Genomic DNA, 22,936 nt, shown 5'->3' with positions numbered 1-22,936 from the left:
TGGTCAAAGGATATGAATAAACAGTTCTTAAAAGAACCACAAACCACATGAAAGAATGTTCTATATCACTAACAATAAGAGAAATACAAATTTAAAAAACCCCTGTGGTTTTTCCTCATACCCTGCAAGTTGACCAATATGACAAGGGTTGTGGCACACTAATACATTGTTGGTGGAGCTGTGAAATGGTACAACCATTTTGAAAAGCAATTTGAAATTATACAAATAAAGTGATGATAACATCCATACCCTTTGAACCAGAGACTCTCTTACTGGACTTATACTTCCAAGAAAGCCATCAATAAGAAAAAAGTCCCCATATACACCAAAATAGTTATAGCTGCACTTTTTGTGATAGTAAAGAATTGGAAACAAAGTAAATAGAAGTTTTTCAATAGAGGAATGTATAACCGAATTGGGATACATAAATGTAACAGAATGTTGCTATGCTATAAAAAATTGTATATGTGATGAATACAGAGAAGCATGAAAAAACTAAGGCAGAGTGAAGTAAACAGGGCCAAGAAAACAATATATGCAATTACAACAATATAAATGGAAAGAAAACCACATGCCAAAAAATCGAAAGTGAATGTAACAAAATTATAAAGATCAAGCATGTCTCAAGTGAAGAGATATGAAAGAACACCTACAACCCATCCCTTTGTGGAAGTGGAAGGTCCACAAATGTTGCACATGTTTTTGAACTTTTTCAGTGTTATTGATCAGTTGTACCCTTTTTTTCCTTTTTAAAAAAATACTGTTTGTTATATGGGATGGCTCTCTAGGAGGGATAGGAGGAGAGGTACTTGGAATAACCATGATGATATAAGAAACATAAGATATCAATAAAATTTTTAAATGAATGGCAATAAAAGCAAAGGCATTGATTAAAAAATGAAATGCATGTAAATCTTAGTAAGGGAAAGTTGGTGTGTATGGAGCTTTTCATTAACATCATGGCATGGATCAGCTGGTCAGACGAATAAGCTGTCCTTGGGAAAGCTTAGAGAAGGGTTTAAAGAGCATGAGACACAGGAGTATGTTTCAATTGGGTTGGGGAGGGGTATGACAGGAAAACCCCAGTCATGGAACTGTGACTTTAACTGCTTGGCTGGAGGATTATTGTAGAGGGAAGTTCTGGGCAATTTTTCAGAGGGTGGGGTGAGAGAAAAAAAGGGGGTTTCTGGTCAATATAGCCTCCTTCTAAATTTTGCCTCTAAGGAACAGAGGATTTTCCAGATCTATGTATACTGCAGTCTATCTGCTGTGTTTATTCTTTCCCCATCCCATTATTTGCCAGCTCAGCGCTCTGCCTGCTGCCTAATCTAGCTCAAATCCTGGTTTAGCCTTCAGCATATTCGTCTTGGAGCCACTGACCTGAATTTAAATCAAAGGACTAGAGCTTAGCACTGAAAGAGACCTTAGAAATCATCTAATTCCACCTTAAAGTCACACAGGTAAAAAGTAACGAGTCCAGAATTCAAACTATACATTCTCAGATTCAAATTTAGCACTCTTTCCACTATAACATGTTATTTTGTGCATCCAAGTAAAAGATAGAGAAAGGGTCCCCCGCCCCAGGCATACTTGTAAGGCTAGGGCTGTTCAGATCATCCTTATGCCTACTAACATACGATACAAATGACAGAGCACTGGATTCAGAGTCAAAGAACCTGAGTCCCAATCCTAGCTCTGTTATACTGCACTACACCTCTAGATCAGTTCTGCCCACCTGTCTCTGTCCCCTGCCCTCTCCCTCCCCCTCCCCTGCCCCTGGGAATTCTCAGGGAGTCCTAACTAACTCCAGATCTAGACTGACTTCTTGTGGCCACTATTTTCACCCCCTGGGACTTCCCCAGGAGCCCAGCGTCAGTCCCAAATCTAACCCACCCACCTGTCTTCCAAGGTGTCTTCCGAGGTAGCAGTCTAGGATACAGGCCTTCTACAGAGGTCATTCCCAAACAGACACACTCTGAATGTCCAGTTCTTCCCTCCTGTTCAGAATCCCCCAAAGTGGTCTTTCACCTATACCTGCACACTACCAGTCAGGCTTCCTGTGCCTTACAAGACTCAATATTACCATCTACCACAAGGACAGCAAGGAAGAGCTCTGAATAGTCTAATCTCTCTCTCTAGTTACCGATAATCTACCTGAACTCATTCCTCAATTGTTAACATATCCTACCTATCATACTCTCTCCACTCCAGTGATTCTTAACCCTTAATTGTCCTTGTACAAACCCCATGGCCCACTTCCTCTTCATTACCTTCAACTCTACCCCTTTACTCCTCCCAATGACCCATTCTAGTTCTGTCACCTCTTCCACTGTGCTCTCTAGAATTCCTGTTCCATAGATAATGAACTTGCTTTCATCTGAAATCACTGCATTTCCTATGCTTTCCATCTTGTGGCACTTAGGAGATGTGGCTCCCTCCTGATAACAATATCTCTAGGTACTCTCTCCAATACCATTTATATTTTCACCCGTGCTCCTCTTCCAATTCAGAGGCTATGGGAGAGGGTGCAGAATATACCTTACTCCCCACTTCCACTTCCAGTCTCTCACTCTACCTCTATCAATAACCTCTTCTCCTCTGAGGTTCATTCTATCCATATTTATCACCCCATCAATACTCTAATAGCCATTATCTACCAACTCCCAAAACTCTCTTCTCTCTTGATGAATTTGATGCCTGGGTCATGGTCTTTCTCTCCACCTCAGCTCTAACACTCATACGAGGGGACTTCAACATATATATATATATTTATACTCTCTTAAACACCTTAACTTTTCAGTTCCTCAGTTTGCTGACTTCCCATGACCTACTCCTCCACCTGACAAAAATTGCACATAGAGACAGTCATACTCTTGATCTTCTGATCAGCCACCAATATTCATTCCATTTCCATGTTCATGAACTCTGAAATTCCTGTTGCTATTCCACCTCTCCCTCTGCCTTGCAACACCAAACCATGTTCTTACTCCAACCTTTAATCCCTCTACCCCTCAGTTCTTTCAAAGGTCATCACCAGTGCTCTGGGTATACTTTCCTCCCTTCCTCATCCTGACCCCTTGATAGATCAGTTGAACTATATACTGACCTCTACAATTGAGTCCCTTGCCCCTTATCCCACAGCCAGTCATGCTTTCCTAAACCCCCACCATCTGCCTCCTTTGCTTCCATTCATGCACTGCTAAATGGAGCTAGAGAAAAATTATAAAATCCAGGCTGGATCCACTATCAATTTGTTACATAATCTCAATTAAGCCTTCATTGCAGCATGGTAATCCCTTCACACCTCCCTAATTAACTTAATATACCATATCAGTGGTTTTTTCAACCTATTTCACCCCTTCTCAGATCTCACATGGCACTCCCCTCCCCCTACTATCTCAACTGAGAATGTTGCCTCATATTTCACTGAAAAAATTGAGGTCTTTGCCAAGAGTTCTCTCTCCTTCCCTCTTCCTCGTCTCACATATTCAAATATTTTCTGTAATTATCAGCTCCCTCAACTCTGCCTCACATAAGGAGGTAGGCATTCTCCTCCACCCCACTCTCTTATTAATTAATTTTTAATCGCTCCCTGTCTACTGGCTACTTTGCTACTGCCTACAATGACTCCCTTAACCTTAAAAAGCCCTCACTTGATGCAACCAACCCTGCTAGCAATTGTCATTTTTGTGGTTAAACTCATTAAGAAAGCTGTCTACAGTTAGTTCCTCCATTCCTCTTCTCCTCTTCCTCTTTTCCAATCTCTCTGCAGCCTGGTTTTTGACCTCATATCACCATGCAGCTGAAACAGGTCTCTCCAAAGTTACCAGTGATACCAATGGCCAAATCTAATGGCTTTTCCTCAACACTTATCCTTCTTGACCTCCCTGAAACCTTTGACACTGTCAAAGAGGTGGAGCCAAAATGGCAAATTAGGGGCAGCCACCCCAGCTGAATTCTCCCAATATTCCCTTCCAAATAACACCTCAAATCAAATTCTGGAGTGGCAGAGTCAATAAAAGATTGAGATAAGACATTCTTCTCACCTAAGAAAACTCAAGACATCAGCAGGAGATGTCTGTGACACTGGGTTGGAGGCTTGTCCGGAGGCAACATACACTATGGTGGTAACAGCAGCCACAGCAGCAGCTGTGGTAGCTCTCAACCTAGAGGCAGTAATGGGTCAGACAACTGCTCAGAAAGAGATTACAGGGGTCCTGTTGCTGGTACTGGGTACAACTGATTGGCAACTCTATTGCCCCTACATAGCTCTGGGTCACAGTTCCAGGGCAGAGAGAAGTACTGGTAATCAGAAACAAGGGATCAGGGGCCCTGGTTATAGCTCCAAAGCAAAAACAAGCATTAATGTTTGTGGCTGCAGGGGACCAGGATTGCAGAGATCAGGAAAACAGAGACCATACCTCTTCCACATACCTCTTCACGCCACCTTGAAAGTACCAAAAACTTGCAGACCCTCAGAAATAGTTCTGAAAACAGCAGCATGAAAAAGCCTGAAGCTTGGGACAGTGCCTCTGCACCCTGGGTGAGCAAAGCCTAACTGTTAAGAAACAGGCTGGGAAAATGAGCAAACAACAACAACAAAAATAATAATTTGACCATAAAAAGCTACCACAGTGGCAGGCAAGACCAAGACTTACTCAGGAGAAGACAAGAGTGTGAAAACAGTTATTTTAAAAAGGCTCAAAGAAAAATGCTAATTGGACCCAAAGCCAATAAGAATTCATAGAAGAGTTAAATAAAGAAATAAGAGTGATAGAGGAAAAACTGGGAAAAGAAATAAAGAGTGATGCAAGAAAATTATGAAAAGAGAATTAACAGCTTGATAAAAGAGGCACAAAAAAAACCTGAAAAAAATAACACCTTAAAACAGAAGTGGTCTAATGGTAAAAGAGACACAAAAATTCACTGAAGAAAAGAACTCCTTAAAAAGCAGAATTGGCCAAATGGAAAAAAGAACTACAAAAGCTCAATGCAGAAAATGATTTCTTAAAAATTAGAATGTAAATTTTATGTCTAAGATTGTTATTAGTAATTGGGTAGTTTGAAAGAAATATTGGAGTAGAGCTAAGTATGATGTGATACTAAAAAGTAAACCATCTAGGAAAAGGTAAAAAGAGTAACTATCTTATACAAATGAGGTGCAAGAGGAAGATCTAACACAGAGGAATTAGATGGGGGAGGAGGGCTGGTAGTTCTAGAGACCTACTCTCATCAGGAATGGGTTAAAGAGGGAACAATACATATATATCTAGAAGGGCATAAAGGTCTTCTAAATTCAGAAAGAAATAAAAGGTTAAGGAGACAGGGAGGGGGGAAAGGATAAGTGAGGGATCTTTAGTGCAAGAAGAAAGGGTCGGGGAGACTATAAGGGAGGGATCCTTGGAGGTGGGTAGGTTAGGTAATAGGAGGGCAAAATAAAGCACAGAAGTAAAACAGAAGAGTCAGGAGGGATAGGAAATAAGAGATACACATAAACATAAAATAAAGGTCAAGAGTAGAATTTATTAAGAAAAAAACAGGAATCGTAATCATAATCTCAGACAAAGCTAAAGCTAAAATAGGTTTAATCAAAAGAGAAAAATAAGGAAACCATACTACATGTCAGCCATATTAATCAATACTGTTTTAGACTATTTAAAACAACTAAACAGTATAAGGTTGGAGTATTGCTGTGGTGTAAGAAATGATGAGTTGGTGGATTTAGAAAAATGTGGAAAGACTTGGACTCATGAAGGAAGATGTCATCCACCTTCAGAGAAACAGAGGACAAACAAGTATAGTACAGTCTTATAGAGATGCATATAAATGGATAAGTATATATATGTGTATGATTATAGATATCTATGAATATGTACATGTATCTCAGTGTATGTATGTATGTATATATATATATATATATATGTATGTATATATATATGTATGTATATATATATATATATATTTGTGTGCCTACACAGATATATGTGTGAATATGTATATATTTATATTTATATATCTGCACTTAGTCATAGCCTTCTTGGGGGAGAAGGGGAGGAAGGGGGAAAAAGAGAACAAGTAAAAAGTACACAGCAGAGAACAAAAGAAAACCTACAAGGAAGCAAAGATGGACACCTCTAAACACAATATGTAGTATTTAATATATAGGCTTTCTTGAAATGGAAATTTATTGCTTTATATTTTGAATCTTTTCTTATGTTCTGCTGTGCACATTGGCAATCTTTTTTTCTTTTCTTTTTTTGTATAGCTTTTAATATTTAAGTTCAAATTTTTAAAAAGAAAGAAAAAAGAAAATTAAAAAAGAGAAACATCAAAAAGAAAGAAAGCCAAAAGAACGAAAAAAAAATAGAAGAAAATGTGAAATATCTCATCTGAAAAATTACTGACCTGGAAAATAGATCAAGGAGAGGTAATTTAAGAATTACTGGACTGCTTGAAAGCCATGATCAAAAAAAAAAACGCTCAACATTATACTTCAAGAAATAATCAAGGAAAATGACTTTGATATCTTGGATCCAGAAGGTAAAATAGAAATTGAAAGAATCTACCAATCACCTCCTGAAAGAAATCCTAAAATGAAAACTCCCAGGAATATTTTAGCAAATTCCAGAATTCCTAGGACAGAGAAAAAATACTTCAAGCATGCAGAAAGAAACAATGCAAATATCATGGCACCAGAGTCAGGATCACACAAGATTTAGCAGTTTCCACATTAAAGGAAAAGAAGGCTTGGAATATATTCTAGAAGGCAAAGGAGTTAGGATTACAATCAAGAATAACCTACCCAGCAAAACTGAATACAAACCTTCAGGGGGGTTGTGGGGTGGGGAAGAGATGGATATTTAATAAAATAAAGAACTTCCAAGCATTCCTGATGAAAAGACCAGAGATGAATAGAAAATTTGACATTAAAACAGAAGACTCAAGAGAAGCTTTAAAAGGTAAACATGAAAGAGTACATTCATATATGGGAAGATGATATATATAACTCCTAAGAACTTTATCATTATTAGGGCAGTTAAAAGGAGTTTATAAAGACAGAGGTCATAGATGTGAGTCAATTATGTTGAAATGATCTTCAAAAAATGAATAGGTGAGAAAGAGGGATGTACTGGGAGAAGGGAAAGGTAGAATGGGGAAACTTTTCTCACATAAAATAGATATACAAGGAAGAGCTTTTAATGGAGGAGAAAATTGGTGGGGAAGGGGGTAGACAATGCTTGAACATTATTCTCATCTGAATTGGTTCACAAAGAGAAGAATATATATATATATATATATACACACACACACTCAGTTTTATACAGAAATATAACTTACCCAATACGGAAACAGGAGGAGAAAGGAATAAAAAAAAAAAGGGAGGGCAGATTAAGGGAAGCAGTGGTTAGAAGCAAAATAGACTTTTGAGGAAAGGATAAAAAGAGAGAGAAAAAAACAGAAGAAAATGTGGGAAATACAGTTAGTAATCATAACTATGAATGTTAGTGGGATGACCTCACCCATAAAATGGAAGCAGATAGCAGAATGCATTAGAAACCAGAATCCAACAACATGTTGTTTACAAGAGATACACTTGAAACAGAAAGACACACATAGAGTTAAAATAAAGGGCTGGAGCATAATCTTAAATGCTTCAGCTAAACTAAAAAAAGGCAGGGGTAGCAATCACAATCTCAGATAAAGCAAAAGCAAAAATAGACCTAATTAAAAGGGATAATCAGGGAAACTACATTAGTCTAAAAGATACCATAGACAAAGAAGCAATATCAAAAAATTTTACAGCAAGTTTCTCTGAGAAATACCTCATTTCTCAAATGTATACTGAGTATAGAACTGAGTCACCAACCCCTGATTAATAAATGGTCAAAAGGTATAAACATGCAGTTTTCAGAAGAAGACATCAAAGCTATTTATATTCATATGAAAAATGTTATAATTATTGATTAGAGAAAGGCAAATTAAAACAACTTTGAAGTACTAACTCACACCTATCAAAAATGACAAATTCTACTAAAAACACTAGAGAGCATAGGAATAAATGGAGTCGTCCTTAAAATGATAGGTAGCATCTATCTAAAACCATCAGCAAGCATTATATGTAATGGGGATAAACTAGAAGCATTTCCAATAAGATCAGGGGTGAAACAAGGATGTCCATCATCAGCACTGTTATTCAAATATTGTACTAGAAATGTTAGCTTTAGCAATAAGAGAAGAAAAAGAAATTGAAGGAATTAGAATAGGTGAAGAAGAAACAAAGCGATCACTCTTTGCAGATGATATGATGGTATACTTAGAGAATCTTAGAGTATCAAGTAAAAAGTTACTTGAAATAATAAACAAATATAGCAAAGTTGCAGGATATAAAATAAACCCACATAAATCATCGGCATTTCTATATATCACTAATGAAGCCCAACAGCAGGAGATAGAAAGAGAAATTCCATTTAAAGTTACTGTAGACATTATAAAATATTTGGGAGTCTACCTGCCAAAACAAACCCAGGAACTATATGAACACAATTGCAAAACACTTTTCACACAAATAAAGTCAGATCTAAATAAGGAAAAATATCAGTTGCTCATGGGTACTCCAAGCTAATATAATAAAATGACAATTCTACCTAAGTTAATTTACTTATTCAGTGTCATACCAATCAAATTACCAAAAAAAAATATTTTCTAGAGCTAAAAAAATAATAACAAAATTCATCTGGAAGAACAAAAGGTCCAGAATATCAAGGGAATTAATGAAAAGAAATGCAAGGGAAGGTGGCTTAGCTGTACCAGATCTTAAATTGTATTATAAAGCAGCAATCATCAAAACTACTTTGTATTGGCTAAAAAATAGAGTGGTAGACCAGTGAAATAGGTTAGGTATGCAAGACATGATAGTCAATGACTATAGTAATCTGCTGTTTGATAAATCCAAAGACTCCAGCCTCTGGGATAAGAATTTACTATTTAACAAAAACTACTGGGAAAACTGGAAAACAGTATGGCAGATACTAGGCACAGAACAACATCTTACACTGTATACCAAGATTAAAGTCAAAATGGGTACATGATTTAAAGCAAGGAATAGTTTGACTGTTAGATCTATGGAGAAGAAGGGAAGAATTTGTGACCAAATAAGAGAGCAGGTCTGTATTCCAAATAGGCCAAAGAAAAAGAAAATTGGCCTCCATACACAAAAATATTTATAGCAGTTCTTTTTGTGGTGGCAAAAAATTGGAAATCAAGGGGATATTCATCAATTAGAGAATGGCTGAAGTTTTTGTGGCATATGATGGAGTACTATTGTGTTATGGGAAATGAAAAGGTGGGTAGTTTCAGAAAAACATGGCCAGACCTATATGAACTGATGGAAAGTGAAGTGAGAACTGGGAGATCATTGTGCACAGTAACAGCAATGTCGCAATGATGATCAACTGCGAAATACTTCGCTGATCTGATCAGTACAATGATCCAAGACAATTCCAAAAGGATTCATGATGAAAAATTGCTATCCACTTTCAGAGAAAGAACTGATGAGTTCTGAGTGTAAATTGAAGCATAATTTTCTCACTTTTTATTTTTCTTGCTTTTTTGTAAATATCACTAATTTGGAAATGTTTTTCATAATATCACATGTATAATTGATATATTACTTGCCTTCTCAATGGGTAGAGGAGGGGATAGGGAGAATTTGGAACTCAAAATTTAAAAAGAAAAGAAAGTTAAAAACAAACAATAAATTAAAATTTATTTTTAAAAAATTATTTACCAGACTGTGATCCTAATATAATTGCATCAAATAATTTCTGATGGGTAAAAAAGCAAAACAAAACACTGTCAATCCTCTTCTTCTTGATACTTTCTTCTCTCTAGGTTTTTGTTACTGTTCTCTCCTGATTCTTTTCCTACCTGTCTAAAGCTCCTTCTCACTCTCTTTTGTTGGATCTTCATTTAGTTTATGTCCAATAACCCTAAGTGTTTTTTTCTAAGGCTCTCTCTCCAAGCCTTCTTCCTTCCTCTTTCTCTACACTATTTCTCTTGGCTCTGCCATGGATTCAATTATCATCTCTATGCGGATGGTTCTCAGATCTATCTATCTAATCCTAATCTCTCACCTGAATTCTGGTCTCACATCTCCAACTGCCTCTTGGACATTTCAAACTGCATATCCCATATCTTAAACTCAACATGCCCAAAACTTAATTCACTATCTTTCCTATTCTCCCTTCTTCCCAACTTTCCTAATATTGTCAAGGGCACAACCAACCCCTTAATTATTTAGACTTACAACCTAGGTGTCATCCTCAACTCAACTTTCAATTACCCCACATATCCAAACTGTTGCCAAGATCCATCTATTCTGCCTTTGTAACATCCCTGATATATTGTCTCCTTTATTCCTTTGATACTGCTGCTGCCCTGATACAAACTCTATTGGTCTCCCTGACTCATCTTTCCCCACTCTATCCTACCATCTACCCAGATAACAAAGTAATATCCGTAAAGAGTAGTCCTAGCCATGTCACCCCCTTCCCCTACTCAATAACACTAGCAGCTTTCTATTATCTCCAATATCAAATATAAATTTCTCTATTTGGCTTTCAAAACCCTTCATTACCTGGCCTCTTCTTGCCTTTCCAGTCTTCTTATATTTTACTCCCTCCAAGATTCAGTGATACTGGCTTTTCTTGATGCTCCTTACACACAACACTCCATCTCCTGACTCTGTGTCTTTTCATAATGCCTATCCCCAGGCCTGAAAAGTTCTCCCTCTTCATCTCTGCCTCCTGACTCCCCTGAATTCTTTCAAGATTCAGCTCAAATCCTGCCTTCTGCAGGATGCTTTTCCTGGTCCTCACCCAGTCCCAATACTACAGCCTTCCCTCTGAGATTACCTCCAACTTAATATATATACACATATACACATATATCCATATGTATATGTTGGTGTATATGCATATGTATGTGTACATATATGTGTATATATTATAGGTACATAGTAGTTTACATGTTGTCTCCCCATTAAAATATGAGCTCCCTGAGAAGAAGGACCATTTTTGCCTTTCTTTGTATCTCCAGGACTTAGCACAATGCCTGGCACATAGTAGATATTCCATAAATGCTTGTTTACTTGTTAACTGGACTTGAGTATTTACTACTTGTGAAAGGCTGCAGCCCTGGACAAGTAATTTAACCTTTCTGCACCTGTTTCTTCATTTGTAGGCACTGGACTAGATAACAATAAAGATAGAGCTAGCATTTATATGGTACCTACTACTACTAAGAATCCCTTCCTAAATCACTTGCATAACTCAATGAACTTTGAGCTAAGCTGTGGAGGGTTATCTAAGATGGACAGATAACAGTAGAGAGTTCTGACAAAAGGTGACCCACTAGAGAAAGAAATGGCAAACCACTCCAGTATCTTTACCAAGAAAATCCCATGAACAGATCAGCTTGGACAGATTCCAGGAGATAGTGGAAGACAAAAGGGCCTAGTGTGCTATGGTCCATAGAGTGACAAAAAGCTGGACACAACTGAATGACTGAACAATAACAACCATTACTAAGAATAAAAGCTAACATTTATTTAGCACTATGTGCCAGGCACTGTGCTAAAGCACTTTATAATTTGTATCTCTTTTGGTCCTCACAACAACCCTGGGAGGTGGGTGCTCGTTATTACCACCATTTTACTGAAACTGGGGCAGATAGAGGTTAAGTGACTTGCCCAGGGTCACACAGCTAGTAAGTTTGAATAAGGTCAGATTTTAACTCCAGTCTTCCTGACTCCAGGTATAGATGATCTTTAAGATTCCTTCTAGTTTTAAATTCTATGAACTCTCTCTCTTCTGTATATGGCACCCTCCCTGTGGTCTACTCAAGGCATAATTTGGCAGTTTTTCAATACAAGACCAGCCTAACTTGACAAAGGCTTAAGGAAGAAGAAACAGGGTAGATCTTTCTGTTAACCTCAGATAAATTAAGTGCAAAGGCTTCTTGTTTGTTTTTTTGTTTTTGCAGATCCTGTGGAAATTGGCAGGCCTGGGAATTAACTTCAGTTAACTGGACTAGTTAAACCCCACTGAAATCCTCTTCTGATGCCTCACAGGAAATTAGCCAGGATTCTTTAAGGAAGAAGAGCAGGTGGGTGGCACAGTGGATAGAGTGCTAGACCTGGAAACAGGACAAACTGAGTTCAAATTTTACCTCAGATATTTACTAGCTGTGGGACCCTGGGCAAGTCACTTAACCTCTATCTGCCTCAGTTTCCTCCTCTGCAAAATGAAGATAATAATAGCACCCACCTCCTAAGTTGCTACAAGAATGAGATAATATTTGTAAAGCACTTTACAAACCTTAAAGCACCATATAAATACAAGCTTTATTTTATTATTGTTATTTTTTTTATTGTTATTGAAAGCTCTGATTGGTAAAGCCATACCAACTCTTAAAGGTCATCTCTCCCAAATTATGGAAGTTATTATATTATTATATTACATTATATGGTTATTATCTTATATCAAGGGAGGGAATACCTAAAATAGCAACAAGTTAAAAGTCAACAAGATTCCTTCATCATATCTACTAGTCACTCAGTATGATCAGAACCATCAGGTACTCTGGCCCTCATCCAAGTCCCATTAAGTGCTACTGCTGCTGCCACCACTGCCGCCACCACTACCACCACCACTACCACTCCACACAAAGCATTTTTTCCCTATATAGGCCAGAGAAAAACAAAGAACTCCACACTCAAGGCAAAAAGTATTCAGTCACAACAGGGAGGGCTATCACAGTTAATCTCATAGACATGACATTTTATAACTGCAAGCGCAATGGATTCAGGAGACCCAGGTTTTAATCTGTGCTCTGCCACTAATTTACCTGTGTGACCATAATCCTTCTCAATAAAGTGAATGAAGGAGGTGATTTGATTATCTTTAAGGTTTCCTTGCAGTCCATGACTTTCATTTCTTCTTTAATCTCAATCTTGAGGAATCAGGAGCTTCCTGAAAGGCTTCTATTTGTAACTATTTGATATATCAAACACTTATTATTAAGCACCTACCATTTATTAAACCAACTCCAACAAGGTTTTTTGTTTTTGGTTTGTTTTTTTTTTACCAGATAACCATATTCCATTTTCCTAGAAAGATGTGTTTACTTATTCAGAGATTTTCTGAAGTTGCCTAGCAATAATGGCATTAGGAGCCAGAATATTTCTCCAAGGTTCCTAAAAACCCATAAGATGCAATCTCTGGGCCACCTGGGCTGCCCCTCAGGTTCTCATGTACTTTTAAATCAATCCTTTCAGTAAAAAGAGAATTGGGACAGAAAATGCTTATGGCCCAAAAAGAGCTGAGATAACCTTGCTTATCAAAATGTACAATCCAGCCAATAATTCTGAGTTAGGCTCCCAGGAGATAACAAAGAAACTCTCCCTCCCCTCAGGAAGCTCATCTTATCTCTAAGATTCCCTAGAAGCAATCTAGAATGCCTGAGCTCCTCAAGCTCCTGTGATTACTATGATCCAACTGATGCTCACCCACGGAGATCTGAGTGATAAAAGGATCAGAGAGTATTCAAGAATAAGTTATTTGCCGTATCTCTGCATTGGCACACTAGAGCCATTTAAACATACACCATCTAGGGATTATGTGTTTTGCATTATCTAGGGCCCCTTCTTTCACCTTGAATAGGCACAAATCACAGAATATGATAGCTAGAAAGGATTGTACAGTTCATCTAGTTCAACCCCCTTATTTTATAGGAGAAGAACTCAGAAAGGTGAATTCTGCCATTGGCAGGGCTGAGAATCAAACCCAGGTATTCTAGTTTCCTGATTCAGAGCCAAAAGCTAGTGACTGTATTTACCTCCAGTAACAGTGACAGGCAAATAACTCTGCTTAGCTCAGCAAACTCCACTGTGTCCTGAGTTTTCTCAGCATTTATGCAGGAAAAGGGAGGCTTCCCCTGGGACTGGTCTTTGTGGGTAGGGAGGTGGCCTGGTTTTTTAGGGCTGTGACAGCAAAAAGGGTAAGCCTGGGAGAGGTCTTAGCAAGCGCGGAAAGGCTTTGGGTGTGGGCTGGGCAATGTTCCGTGTGTCTGTCATCCAAAACCCAGCCCAACCCAGCTTCATAAACACAAAGCAAAATGTTCTTCACCAGGTGAAAAAGTCTTTTTGGCCAGACCAACTTAGGAAGACCATCTACTAAGATGAGGAGGACCCATTGGAGGGGAAGACCCACCACATCAAAGAAATCAAGGATCAGGGACAGCTAGGTGGCGCAGTGGATAGAGTACCAGCCCTGAAGTCAAGAGGACCTGAGTTGAAATATGGCCTCAGACCAAACACTTGACACTTACTAGCTGTGTGACCCTGGGCAAGTCACTTAACCCCAATTGCCTAAAGAAAAAAAAAAAGAAATCATGGATCTCTTTAAATATCAAAGTTACCTAGGTGTGTAGCTACAGTGGCTTGCCTACCTTGCCTGCTGGATGAACTGTGTGGCTTTCTCTGCAAACTTTTCTGTAAGACTTGTGAGGTTCACTGGCTGCTCCACAATGATGAAGTTCTCATACAGAGGAAGGCCCACATCAGAGTAACAGTTTTTCCCAGGGATGCTGTATAGAAACCACAGACACTTTACTCACTGTAATAAGCAAAGTAATTCTGTAGCCTGGTGGGGAGGAAGCATTTTTTCATCTAGCCATGTAAATAAGCACAAGATATTTACCAGTCATGCCTAAAATGTCTAACAGCTTCCCATTTCCTACTCCCCTGGGAAAATACATTTGCTCATCCTGAGCAAGTGGATATATTTTCCAAGCTGTTCAGATAAATGCTTGAAACACTCATAACTCTTTTCTTCACTCATTTGCTATTGTTGGCCTTGTTTTTAAGAATGAATAATCACAGAATCATAGGATGTCAGAGCTGGCAGGGATCTTGGGGACTGTCTGGTCCTGCTTCATTTTACATGGGAATAAACTGAGTTCTAGAAAGAGGAATGGTCCCACAGTGAGAAAGGAAGAAAGGAAACAGCATTTATTAAGTGTCTATCTGCTTTACAATGATTACCTAATTTGATCCTGACAATCCTATTATTGTTATCATCCCCATATTATAGTTGAGAAAACTGAGGCAGTCACAAGTTAAGTGACTCTACATCGTCACACAGTAAATATCTGAGGGTAGATTTGGACTCAGGTCTTCTGACTTGAAGACCTGTGCTCTATTTACTATATCAGGGGTAGGGAACCTGCAGATTGGGATCCTTCTGTCATTTAGATTATATTTCTTTACTGCTCTCAGATTAATAGACCATTTTCTTGGCAATAATCCTGTGCGTTAGGTGTGCACACACACACACACATATCCTAGCACTGAATTTTGTAACTGAATCTTTCTTTATGAAGGGGACTAAAAGGTCAGCTAGAGTAACCACCATGGAAAAACAGAGAAAATGATGTATGGACTGAATGGATTCCAAACATTCATATTTATAACTTCATTGAGATTCTCTCCCTTCTAGGAACCTCTGTGTAAGGCCTCAGTCAACAGCTTTTTCTGTTTGGCTTCATTATTTGCTGAAGGGAGATTAATGGTCATATCATGTTTGTCTGATGGCTTGGTGTTTATATCAGGTGATGCACATCGGAGCTTGAAAGTTCCTTAGGGCCATTTACAAGGAAAAGTGCATCATTTACTGAGCCCACTTTTAGGTCCTAGACTCTGTGCTAGATGCTGGACGTAGGCAAAATGAAAAAATAGTCCTTGTTTTCAAGGAGCTCATATTCTACTGGGGGGTAGGAGTGGGAAACAACATGTACATAGAAAAATCAGCACCAAATATAGAAAAAGCAAATACAACACATTGGAGGTAGGGGAGTATGGGTGGGCTCAGGAAAGGAACTAAGGATTTACTGAGCCATGGGGACAAGCCTACACAAATACATAAAAGTGAAAAATACAGGAAATGGCAAATAGGTCATCTTAACTAGATCACTGCAGTGACTCAATTTCCCCAACCTGCCTGACCTCTAAAAATTAGGTGGTGGACCAGATAGATTCCTAAGGTTTCTTCTAACCCTGACATCCTATGATTCTAACCAGGTGATCAAACATACACACGTAATTTTCCAAGTAAAGAAATGTGCCTGTGAAAAGGGAATATTATCACTTTATTTATTCTTTTTCACTTAGTATAGAGGCTGCATTTATTTAAGGCATGTCCTGTCTGAATACAGATATCCCCCCACCCCCTCTTACCCCCCCCATCCCCCACCCTGGGTCAAATAGAAGCTCCTAGGAAGGAAAATCTATTTTTTTTCTGCTTTTGTCTTTGTAGGCCCAGTGTCTAGCCCACTAGCACAGTGTCTGGTACATAAAGATGAGCCCAGTAATTGCTAGTTAAATTAAATTGAGTGAAGCACCTTGTGGTTCAAGAAGGTTTCTGCCTACACCATTATTGTCTGCCTTATCCATTAAGCAGTAAGACAGTAAGTACAACTTCTGCTTAATTCAGTTTCTATGGACCCATATGTAGACAAGTACCAAACAGTTGCTTTGGATATTACCTTTGTGATCCAGCCGATGAAGGTGGGCAGGCCGGGCAGGGTGGGTGATTGTAGCCAGGGGTGTCGCTACAGCCCATGTCATGGCTATAAGGAATTCCAAAGTAGTAACTGAAGCCTGCGGTCAAAGCAATGAGGTCAGCCTCCCGAATCACAGCAGTGTTGTCCTAGCAGCAGCTTTCTCCCACCACCTTCTGATTTTTAATTCCCAATAATTTAATAGCACAAGGTATGCAATTTAAAAAGGATTTGATTAACATCCCTTTCCTTGTATTCAAAGAAAATTGCTGCTCGCTTCTAGCCGTAAACCTCAATCTGCAAACTTGGAAACAGCATTCTGCAAGCAAGGGATTAACCCACATGTGGAAGAACTGATGAGAAAGAATTTATGGAGTGCTTGGGCTCCTGGTTCAATCAGATATTAATATCAAGTTATAACTTTATTTAGTTACAAAGTAAAATCAAATGATATTCAAATATACTCCTCCACATCTTTTCTCTCCCGCACAAGCATTTATCTTGAGGCTATATCTACACACATGAAAAAAGTAACATAAGGTGGAAAGAGTATTGGAATTGGAATCAAAGCATCTAAATTCAAATTCGATATCTGTTTGGGCAAAGCACTTAATGAACCTCACTGGTCCTCCTACCCTCATTTGTAAAATGAAAGGTTTGGTCAAGATGACCTCTAAGGTCATTTAAATCTTGCTCTAAATCTATGATGCCATGATCTTTCAAAGCTAGTATACCTAGAAGACTTACATAATGCAAACATAATTTCCCAGTTCTCCTCTTGGTTTTGCTTTTGTATATGGCCAGAGCTTAAATATACACAATAATAATAACTCACACTTTTGTAAACTTTAGGGTTTTAATGTTTTACACACATCATTGCATTTGAACTTATAACAACCTTGTGAAGTAGGTGCTACTTCCTATTTTATTAGGAATAATTTGAATAATAATGATTCCCATTTTACAGATGAGTAAGGTGAAGCTCAGAAAGATTAAGTGACTGATCAGGGTCAAATAGCTAGTAAATGTATGAGGCTTCCAGACTCCAAGTCCAGTCCCCTATCTGATATACCAAGAGAGATATTGTTTAAAAGCTGGAGGGTCCTTATAAGTCTAGTTTCAAAAAGCATTTCTCGTCACAAAGTCCGCAGAGAGCTTGATAGAGGACTTCCTTACTAGTTTGCTGCTGCAGAACTGGATATCCCATAGTTCAGATCATATCCTCAAAATTTAAGTATGCTCAGTAAATATTGGCTGTCCGGTTAGCTTGATGAATACGTCACCCAACACCAGCTTATGACGGGGTTCCACTTTACTGACTAACTCACAATCTAGTGATCTTCCCACTCTACCACTCAGTTTCTCTCCCTAGAGCTAGGGCGGAAAAGAAACCCAGCTGTTTCTGAATAGGGCTAGCCGGAGGCAATTATGTTAATTCAAGATGGAAAGTATTTTAGCATTTTCCCATTATCACTGTTCAGTGCCCTACCCTTCCATACCCTCTTATTCTTACCCTTTACCTCTTTTACTGAGAAGACTGAAGCCATGTGGTATGAATTCAATTCATCTAACATTCATTTAGCACCTATGCTGTTCCAGGTGTTGTGTGTGTGTGTGTGTGTGTATATATATATATATCTATATATATAGATATATATATAGATATATATATATCTATATATATATAAAAGATAAAACAGAACAGTCCCTCCCCTCAAGGAGCTTATATTCTACTGAGCATAAAAAGCATGTACACATATAAGCACCCTCTCTGAGCCCATTCTCCCAACACTGCACTTGAATTGAAAACTGGGATCCCCAGAGGGTCACTTGGCTACTGCTCTGCCTCAGGGTTTTGTCAAGTAATCTTAAGGGACTGAATTTCCATTAATGTTGCTCATGAGCCCCTACTTGTATGCTTCCCAATGAGTCAGCCAGACTTAAACTAGCTTTATAAAAAAGTATGTACTGAGATAGCATAATAAGAAGAGTTACTATAAAAAGTTACCCGTCTCCTGTTCCCAGCTCCCACCAGAAGCCTGAGCCGTTCTCTCCTGCAAGTACACACAGCTCCCTGAGAAGGGTGGGTACAAACTTAGAAGACAAAGCTAGGGAGGCCCATGTGTAGAGAACACATGTGGCAAAGGGTTAACTCACAATTCCTGGTTACTAGAAGTCTTTTTCTTGTTTCTCAGTGTTCTCATGAACCCCAGAGGTTATTGAAAGGGTGCAGAGGTTCCTTATGGAACCCCTCTTTCATTTATGACTAGAATTGGACATGCTCTGCGATGGAGTCTGCTGAGCTCCAAGGGCTGGTGCTTTTGTAGAGGTCCTTAGTCAGCACTTCTTCTTGCTAGGCGAGGTCATGCTCCCTGAAGCTGCTTCTTCCCTCAGATGGCTATCTTTCTGCATCTGTTTGTACACATTTGTCCTTGGTGTGTCTTCCTTCCCTGTTCCTTGTGTCTCTCTCTGTTGTTGGCTGAGTACATTGCCTCTTACTACTCATCCAGGCCCTGATAACATGGTTAATGTAGTGAAGGAGAGAGAGAGACAGAGAGAGAGAGAGAGAGAGAGAGAGAGAGAGAGAGAGAGAGAGAGAGAGAGAGAGAGAGAGAGACAGAGAGACAGAGAGACAGAGAGACAGAGAGAGAGACAGAGAGAGAGACAGAGAGAGAGAGAGACAGAGAGAGAGAGAGAGAGACAGACAGACAGACAGACAGACAGACAGAGACAGAGAGACTGAGAGACAGAGAGAGAGACAGACAGACAGACAGAGAGACAAAGAGAGAGAGACAGACAGACAGAGACAGAGGGAGAGAGAGAAGGAGAGAGAGAAAGAGAGAAATTCTCTTCTCTCTTCCTCCTAATTGTCTTGGCTCTAATGCTATGATTCACTAACTGACTGACTGACCTGAAACAGGCTTACTGCTTTTATACATAGCCTAAGAGGTATGACGACCAATAACAAGATGTTTTCTTTATGAAAAAAAATAGAGGCAGCTAGGTGGTGCAGTGCAGGGCCTGTGTTCAAATCTAACCTCAGTCACTTACTAATTATGGGACCTGGGTTAAGTCACTTAACGTCTTTCTGCTTCAGTCGCTTCACTGTAAAATCAGGTGAATGATATAATAGCATCTACTTCACAGGGCTGTGATAATCAAACCATATTATTTGAAAAGAATTTTATATCATCTGGCACATAGCAGGCACTTCATAAATGCTGGTTACCTTCTTCCCTTATGGTATTCTCTACCTTCCATGCAAAAAGTCCTATGGCCCAACGTCCTATGGTCCTTTCTAATTGGTTAAGGGCTTGTGCACACACTGTGATAAGGATATAGGAAAAGTCTTTAATACTTAATATGTTTTGTCAGTTGATCAGTTAATTTAGTTAAACATCAACACATATAAATACAATGTAATTTTGGGAGCACTGATAATTAGAGGGATCAGGAAAGGCATTGCACAGAAAATAGGGCTTGAGCTCAACTCTTTTTTTTTTTATAGGCAATTGGGGTTAAATGACTTGCCCAGGGTCACACAGCTAGTAAGTGTCAAGTGTTTGGTCTGAGGCCAGATTTGAACTCAGGTCCTCCTGACTTCAGGGCTGGTGCTCTATCCACTGCACCACCCAGCTGTTCCTTGAGCTCAACTCTTAAGAGACCTAAGGATTCTACCGAGCAGAGGAAGAAGGGAGAACATTCCATCCATGGAAACAAAGGTAGCAGATGGAATGTTAAGAACTTTCTCAACTTTCCTCCTATCCTCATCTAAATTACTAAATATCCTCACTTTTCATTCCCTCCACTTTTAGAGGGAAAGCTACTCCTCCTCCACACCCAAGCTAGCTCCTTCACCTATGTCCTCAGTGAAGCTCAGAATTGGAAGAGACAACAGGAGTCATCTCATCCAACTCATACCCAAAACAGGAATCTATTTTATAAAATTATAAGACTACAAGTGGTAATCTAGCCTCCTCTTGAAGACTTTCAGTTATATGGAACTCAATACTTTTTATCCTATCCCCTCCTACTTCCTATGTGAACCTCATCAAACATTCCTTCTCCTGAATTTTCTTTCAAAAGGCCAGGCCTTTTCAGAAAGGCACACCCTTACTCAGAAACAACTAGTTTTCCTTTTCCCCTAGCTCTAGGGATAGGGAGTGATGCAGTGGGAAGATCACTAGACTGTGAACTGTTCAATAAGACAGAACTCTGTTAAAAACCGGTGTTGGGTGACATGTTCATCAAGCTAAGCTCATCATGTTACAATCAATGTATCCTGAGTGTACTTATGTTTTGAGGATGTGATCTGGATCCTTTAGGATATTCAAATTCTGTAACAACAAACCATGTTATAACAGGGGAGTACTCTATCAAGCTCTCTGAGGTTTTCTGTGATTAGAAATACTTTTTGAGGCCAGGATTATAAAGACACTCCAGCTTTTAAATATTATTTCTTGTGGTATATTGGATAGAGGACTGGACTTGGAATCAAGAAGAAATGTCACTTCACTCTTTCCCTTATATAAATATACTCTTGTCTATCCTTTGGTTCCACTCCCCTTGAGAATGACCATCTTATCTCTCTATCCCCTCGCCCCTTCACTGCCAAATTTCTCAGAAGCAGTCTACCCTCATTGCTTCATTATTCATTTACTCCTCAACTTTTCAGTCTGATTTCAATCTCCACCACTTCTTTGTAACAGCTCTCTCTAAGAACATTAATAATCTTATCACTAAATCAAACGATCTTTTTCCATCTTTAGCTTTCTTACTTTCTTTATAACATTTGACACTGCTGACCACACCTTCTATCTCAAAATCAATGACCCCATACCCTTTCTACATTCTTGTCCTACCCTCTCTCATCTCTGTCTCTTTATTCATATGTTCTCCTATGATTGGAACATCTCCATCTCCAACTGTTGAAGACCCTTGACCCTTCAAGGCAGGAGATTTTGGGTTGCCCTTTACAGAATGTCATCAATAAAAGGCAAGTGACCACTAGTTGGGTATGTTGTTGAGGAGATTCTTGAGAATTCAGGTACAAGTTGGACCATTTGGCTTCTGACTTCTAAGACAGCTCTAAGACCCTGTAATTCTCTAATTTTTCTAAGTCAACTTTACCATGTCTTCCATGAAATCCTATCTGTTCCAACCTCACCTAAAAGTGATATCTCCCCCCTCAAATTTCTCATAGCACATTGCTTAAGTCTCTCTTTTGCATTTATCATACTGTATGTCACTTCCTGTCCCACCTTCATTAAATGATTGGCTCCTTGAGAGCAGGGCTGGCATCATATCAATATCTCTATCCCTAAACAGTGACTAACACAGTGCCTTGTATACTGTAGGCACTTAGTAGGTGGTGGCTGACTTTGATTGAATTTATTGGAGCTCTAATGTGAAAAAGGGGGAGAGGAAAGAAGCATACAAGTTTTGGATGTATGAGGGACTTATGGCTATGATTATCATAGAGAATGGTGGGCTCACAGATGCCTAAAACAGTAGTAGATGTTTAATAACTTGGTTAAGACTGCTGTGGTTAAGGCTCCACATCATGGAGAAGACATACATATTATCTCTGACACCTTTAGCCTCCTCTCCATTCCCACCACCACCACCCTATTGCAGGTTCTCCAACCTTATCATCTTGCATGCACATTATACTCTAGTCAAGCTGGTTTATTTGTTTTCTAAACGTGCTATGAGCTTCATCTATACCTTTGAGCACAATGTTCTCTAAACCTAGAATATATCCCTTTTGTTTGTTGAATTCCTACCCATCTTTTAAATATCGCTTCTTCCATGAATATCTCCCTGATGCCCCAGAACTGACCTCCCATGACACTGTCTTGCATTTCTTTAACAAATTTGTCATAGAATATCACATATTATACTTCTCCATATTGTTCCTTTATTAGACTTTAAGTTTCATAAGACCTTCTCTAAATGTTGTATCTACTCTACAACACAGCTCTTCATACAATATTAAAAACAATTAATGAACAGTTTTTGAATGAATGACTGTAAGTCATACTATTGCAACAGCCTCCTAGCAGGTCTTCCTTCATCTACTCTCTCTTCTCCCTAATCCATCTTTCACATTTCTACTAGAGTGAGATAGGAGTCTTTCCTACTCACAGATCTGGTCATGTCATTCCTGTATTAGAGAATATTCATCAGCTCCCTACTGTCTTCTAAATAAACTTATAACATTTGGTGTGGTAGTAGGAATATCTAACAGAGTCTCTCTCTGTACCTCCATACCTGCCATGTGGGATGAGGAAATCGGGAAGGGAACAAGCATTTATTA

General features: G+C 38.9%; 1 protein-coding gene across 1 annotated transcript in view; it reads right to left on the bottom strand.

Annotated features, from left to right (window-relative positions):
* The window catches only part of ARSG (arylsulfatase G), a 184,245-nt gene that overhangs the window by 50,752 nt on the left and 110,557 nt on the right, over window positions 1-22,936 (bottom strand). Inside the window, 2 exon segments of the mRNA XM_021000918.2 lie at window positions 14,509-14,646; window positions 16,603-16,717. Of these exon segments, the coding sequence (XP_020856577.2) occupies window positions 14,509-14,646; window positions 16,603-16,717 (253 nt within the window).

The sequence above is a fragment of the Phascolarctos cinereus genome, unplaced genomic scaffold, assembly GCF_003287225.1.
Source record: "Phascolarctos cinereus isolate Bilbo 61053 unplaced genomic scaffold, phaCin_HiC Scaffold_5;HRSCAF=322, whole genome shotgun sequence".
Lineage (NCBI taxonomy): Eukaryota > Metazoa > Chordata > Mammalia > Diprotodontia > Phascolarctidae > Phascolarctos > Phascolarctos cinereus.
This window is presented reverse-complemented; position numbering and strand designations above follow the sequence as displayed.